The 6,425-nt window shown below is 33.6% G+C and overlaps 1 protein-coding gene across 1 annotated transcript; it reads left to right on the top strand.

Moving 5' to 3' along the window:
• The first annotated feature begins 2,864 nt into the window (after nucleotides 1-2,864).
• LOC113763932 (uncharacterized protein At4g15970-like) lies at nucleotides 2,865-6,132 on the top strand. The gene is made up of 3 exons (XM_027307928.1): nucleotides 2,865-3,309; nucleotides 5,073-5,447; nucleotides 5,610-6,132. Exons 1-3 carry the CDS (start codon nucleotides 2,869-2,871, stop codon nucleotides 6,093-6,095), a joined length of 1,302 nt encoding a protein of 433 aa, XP_027163729.1. The 5' UTR covers nucleotides 2,865-2,868; the 3' UTR covers nucleotides 6,096-6,132.
• The last annotated feature ends 293 nt before the right edge of the window (nucleotides 6,133-6,425 follow it).

The raw sequence follows: 6,425 nt of genomic DNA, 5'->3' as shown, positions 1-6,425 counted from the left end.
TAGATAACGGAATGGACAATGGAGAATCTCTCACGTATGCAAACATTGATCATCCAAGTATCTTATGTGCTAGTAAAATTAAAATGGAATTCTTTCATGAATTTGAAAGAAGTCCAATTGCTATAACAAATATACTTTAATTTCTCTAAGACATGGAACAATATGTGCAAAAAATTGTTGTAGATTCTTGCCTTTTATTTTTGGTGGTCATAGACTCGTAGGAAGTGGAGGTACGACATAGCAGGAAATGTACATGCAAGATGTTTCGTTTTCAGTGTGCTAAGAATCCCTTTAGTTTTTTTTTTTTTTTTCCTTTTCTTTTTAAAGGATGCAATGGACCACAGAAAATCTTCATCCTCCAGTCAAGTAAAGTATACTGACTTTCTCAGGAATAGTTATTAGACTGATGATTCCTTGTTATTTTTGCTTTTTTGTTTTCATGAAAGCCATTTATTCTTAGATCAACAGTGTATAAAAAGTTTACGTTGCAGTTAATCGTCATAAGTTTTATAACTATTCAAGACTAAGGAAGAAATGAAATCAACTATCAGAAAACTGTTTTTAAACCAATGATCAGAAACAAGAAGGGAGCCTAATTTCAAAGAAAGCTGTGGAAGAGTGGCATGAGTTCAAGGAAGCCAGATGAATATTACTCATGATGAGAAGACTCGAGAGGACATTCGTATCCTTTACTTTGCAGACTCAACACTCAAACTTTCATCTACACTGATGCTGTTGTCGGTAAACATGGATTGGGCAAGCTTCCAAGTTCCAACAACCTGGTCCATACCAAGCCTGCTTTCGGGTGGTCCTATACTGTTAGGACAGCTCTCGTGAAAAGTTCCGAATTTCAATATAACACCATCCTATCATAACTTGTATTTTCTTCCTATGAGTTCAACTATAATAAGCAATTGAAAAAAAAAAAAAAGAATACCTAAACTACAGTTGAAAACAAGAAGGTGGATCATCTTTTATGCTTTTTATCACATAAAAGATATCATTTTCCTTCTTCCTATAAGGTCATTTGACATTTCGTTTTAGAATTTTGGACGACTTTGTTTATTATTCACAGCAATATAGTTGACTTAAGCTTGAGAAGGGTTTTGTTGAGGGAATTGTGAGCTGATCCCTCTGTTTTGCAAAAATAATTTAGACATGGATCCACAAACAACATATGCAATGGGCCAATTTCTTGTTTAATCGACAATATTTATACTATTCTTATTCTAACATATATCAGAGGAGCATTCAGCTCTAAACCAGATGATGCATTTCTATATATACTAGGTTAGAGGGATCGAAGTTGCTTCGGCCAATTGGATCAATTACCAACAAAAGTGCATGAATCGAATATAAAGAGCATATAAATCACCCTAGTTTTGAGTTATGCTATTGGTTGACCTGCTAGATCTAGTGTTTAAGTCGTCGCTTCTTGTGAAGAAAGCGTGCCGTTGGCCATAGAAGTTGGCATCGCATGCAGGCGTACGTTTTCAATGCGTTTCCTGATTTCCCTGTTAAGATAATAGGAACTTCTAGTCATTGGCTTAATAAAACATGCACGGCCAGTTATTGCCTCCAAGAAATTTCCGTATTAATAATAAAGTTCAAAAAAAAAAAAGAGCGATTATAAAACTTGTCAGCAGTTTTGGCGTCTCTCGAAAGTCTTCCCCAGGATTTGTTTTCTATACGTGGAGCCAACAACTTGAGTGAATTATTTAAAGATATAAAGTTTTGTTTTTTCTTTATATTCTTTCTCGGGTTCTGTTAAATAGGCCTCTTGATTATTTATAAGAGTCTTTGATAAGTTTGGTTGTCATGCATAATAATTGGGAATCAAACTAGAGGCAATTATTTGCTTGTTTTTCTAATGCAAAAAAAAAAAAAAATGGACTTCTTCTCTTATTTAATTTTTGTAGAAATTGAAACATTTTTTTTGACGTATTTGTTTATTTTTTGGTCGACGTGCCTACAAAATCAAATCTGCAATCTAATTCTTTGCTAATGCCCAATAAATTCTACTCCAATTTCGACCACTTGATAAACACACCATTTTGGTTTCTTCTATTCGCTCAATTAAAATGAAATTGGTGATTATTATGGGAGTGAACTCATCATTAGTCTTAATCAAAACCCAAAACGAATTTTATATTTAACATATATAAACTTAAAATTCGCTATCACGAGATTTTTTTTTTATATATATATACAATTTGTGTTGGTCAATGATAACTTAGTTTCTCAATTATTAAACTTTTGTTTTTTAATTTTTCCCCCGGGTAACGATCAAGGGAAAAATACACATAAAAATATGGCTATCTCCAAGTTATCAAACTCTCCAAATAGTCGTTAATATGGCAGCACCAGGTAAAAGAATTTAATATTACATTGCAGCCAAAAGAATAGATTTCAACTGATAAAATCTTGTGTTTACCTAAAAATAGAAGGTGCAATAGTTAAAAACTAACGAGAAAACCATAACAATTAGAGATCTAACCGGACCAAAGAAAAGAGAAACAGTTGTACTAGAGAAAACCATACCAATTGGAAATCTAACCGGGCTCAACTACACAAAATTTCCTCATTAAACAAACTCCTATATTTTAATTATCAAAAAAAAAAAAACTCCTATATTTTAATTTGATTTGGTGTATTAGCCAAACATATAAATTGTACAAGAACTTACTATTTTTCTTAAGCCTATTCTTTAATGACTAGCTGTTAGAATTTCAACCGACGACTTTCAATTAGTTTTGGAAAATTATTGTTGACCTTTCGTTATCTGATTAGTCTATATAGATTGAGAGATGATTTAATTTACCTGACCCCCCATCATCACACACATCCAATTTGAGTTGAATAGTTCCGATGGATGTGGAAGATGGCAGGATCACCGGTGAAAATGATCAGAAACCATCAGAACCTGGCGGCTACCACCTCCTTCACCACCAGAACCACCACAATTTCTCTACTAAAAGCATCATCAAGATAGCCCTTTTAACCATTGCGGCCCTTGTAGCGTGCCTCGTCCTTTATCATTCCCCTTATCACGTACAGTATCTCTTGCCCGCTTCCTATAATCCATTTCCCAGTAGCAGTGCATCTCAGGAATCTACAAAAGCAAACCAATCTTCGTTGCCTTCTTCTGATCAAGGAAAATCTTCCGATGCCGGAAATTTGTCACCTCCACCGACTGACATCTTGCAAGGAAATGTATCTGCAACTGCTAACAATGACTTGACTAGTCAGGCAAATTTATCTCCTCCGATGACGACAAACAATACTGTTCAAGAAAACCTACCTTCGCCGGTAAGTTATCTTTTATCTGCCATGCATGCATGAAGGAGAGTAATTCCATTTTTTTTTTTTATTGTATCCATAAGTATATCCGATGATGACTTGTGCGATTGAATATTCTTTTTTAGCTATACAATCAATGTGGTGGATTTTTTGGGTTTGATTTTGGTATTTAGATTTACAAATTAAGTTAATATCCTATATGAACCTTGATTGACGCGTTTACGCCTTTAACATTGCACATTTGCACTTAAAAGCCAAATAAGTACATAACAACGGATTAGACCAGAATTCGAGTTTTTGGTCGGTTTTTTTTCCTTTCGTTTTTGGGTTTCAATACTTTGGATTGATTGGCAGATGAAGAAAATAATCCTATACCTTTCAATGGAAGACTTTTTCTTTTCTTTTTTTTTTGCTTCTGTTAGATTATCTTTCCATGCATTAATTTTTTTCCACCATTTAGCTCAATCAATTGGACAGTTCAAATAAGTCAAAGAATCAAGTGCATTAATCTAATCGAAGCTAAAAAACAGCAGACCAAACTGAATTAGCCTAGCTTAGCTTGATTGGAGTTTTGCGTACGAAGCAGACCTAACTTAATTTAGCTAGCTTGATAGGAGTTTTGTGTACCACATAATATAATTTTATGTTTCTTCAAACCAATCAACACGCACAAGCCCCACACCCCCCTGGCCGAAAAAACCTTCGTAGGAATAAAGGATCTTACGCTAACGTGAAGATCAAGGCCACGTAAATAGTCTTCGAAACCAGCCCATTTAGTTGCAAAGTTTGAGAACGTGGGAATGGAAATATGAGAAGCTGGAATTAAACACTGATCTTGACATCTCATATGGAATTGGCCAAACTTTTTATGACTTTTGCAAATTTGGGCTGCTGTCTTTGTACTTCATTTTCATGGAAGCTTCCATTTCTATTAAAGGATAAATCACAAAAACTCCCCTAAGGAAAAAAAAAATCCTTTAAATTTTTCTCACTTAACCTTAGTAGGAAACAAAACTACACCTCTATTATGATAAGTTTTTATTTTTCTTTTCTCTTCTTACTTTTCTCAATCAATCTTAAATCATAGTTAGAGAATGGACAAACAAAAACTAAAGAAACAAAATTAATTTCGTCGACTTTTTGATCTAAAAATTTTTGGTTAGGATAAATTATGACAAATAAAAAAGATAAAAATTAATGTAGAATCGCGATATGTAAAAAATAATAGAACATTAATGTTATCAAATTTTGATTTTTTTTAGGAATACAAATTTTAGAAAAGGAAAGTATTGGATAGAAGAATTTTTTATTTGTTAAAAAATAAGAATATGTAAAAAGAAATCTAATTTGGAAAAAAGAAAAGAGAGATGCCATCAACGTTTTCTATTTGCTGATTACACACACACACACTTTCTCTCTCTCTCTCTCTCTTTATATGTCGTTCTTGCTGGTTTTAAGGGAAATCTTATGAAAACTTATTTCGGACCATTGATTTTGTGGTCAAAAATATCAATATGAGAGGTCTAAGCTGGATTTTCTTTAAAGAAAAGTAGATGCAGCAAGAAATCGAATCCTCGTTCTTAAAATGTCAAAAAAAAAAAAAAAACAAAGTAGTTGATCATATTGTTAACTATTTTTCTTTTTCCTTTCTTTCTTCATTCCTCTCCCTAGGTTTTTCCAATTTAACCTCATTAATATTCTCAATCACATGTGATTGGCAACTAAATTTACATGTAACCTCGTTTTTCCAAATTTATTATTCATTAATTTAGGATAAAGTAGAAAATGAAGCAACCAAGTTGGAGATAGTACTGAGAAAAGCAGCCATGGAGGACAAAACCGTTATCCTAACAACACTAAATGCAGCTTGGACAGCACCAAATTCAATATTTGATCTCTTTCTTGAGAGCTTCAATATTGGAAATGGAACACAATGGCTGTTGAATCACGTAGTAGTTCTGGCTTTGGACCAGAAGGCGTACTCTCACTGCACGGAAGTACACCCTCATTGTCATTCAGTTACCACTGAAGGCGTGGATTTTTCTGGTGAGGCACATTTTATGAGCCAAGATTATTTGAAGATGATGTGGAGAAGGATTGATTTTCTGCACACTGTTCTTAAGATGGAATACAACTTCATTTTCACGGTAATATCTTTTATCTTTACTTTTACTATTTATTCATTTTACTCTGTTTTTCTAGCAGGAGATGGATGAGATTTAATACATGAAGAGGAAACACAGGAATTTGAACCTAAAACCTCTATTCTTTATATCAGTATTTAACTCGTTGCTCAATTTTACTACCAGGATGCCGATGTCATGTGGTTTCGAGATCCATTCTCACATTTGTATTCAGATGCAGATTTTCAAATTGCATGCGATCATTATTGGTACACCTCTACTGACCTGAACAACTCTCCAAATGGAGGATTTAACTATGTGAAATCGAATAACCGAACAATCCAATTTTACAAGTTTTGGTACACATCAAAAGACAGATTTCCTGGTCAACATGATCAAGATGTGCTTAATGGGATCAAGTTTGACCCCTTCATCAATGAGATTGGGCTCAAGATTAGGTTCTTGGACACAGCTTTCTACGGTGGATTTTGTGAGCCTAGTAAAGATCTTAATCTTGTTTGCACTATGCATGCGAATTGTTGTATTGGTCTAGACAATAAAATTCATGATCTTAGGATGTTAATTGAGGATTGGAAAAAATACATGGCATTGCCAAATGAAGAAAAGACTATGACACCACAAACTTGGACAGTTCCAAGAATTTGTGGATGAATTTTAGTTGTTCTTGCACTCATATTCTGTACTTCGTTTCTTTCGGCCCCTTTGCTGAGAATGAACTAAATTTGTAACACATCATTTTAAAACTTCCTTGGGTTATTGTACACTACGACTTATGGTTTGAACTCGTGAATTTTTTTTTTTTTTTTATATGATTACAAGGAACTGACAATGGTGGGAGTAATACAATCAACAAACTAATTTACAATTGGTGGGATTTATAACAGAATAATATTATAGCCCGCCCAAAAATGTCAGGAAAAAAGAGGAGTATTTTAAACACCTAAACTGAAATCTGAAATATGAATCCATTAAGTTAATGAA

This window comes from Coffea eugenioides, chromosome 2 (genome assembly GCF_003713205.1).
Source record: "Coffea eugenioides isolate CCC68of chromosome 2, Ceug_1.0, whole genome shotgun sequence".
NCBI lineage: Eukaryota > Viridiplantae > Streptophyta > Magnoliopsida > Gentianales > Rubiaceae > Coffea > Coffea eugenioides.
This window is presented reverse-complemented; position numbering and strand designations above follow the sequence as displayed.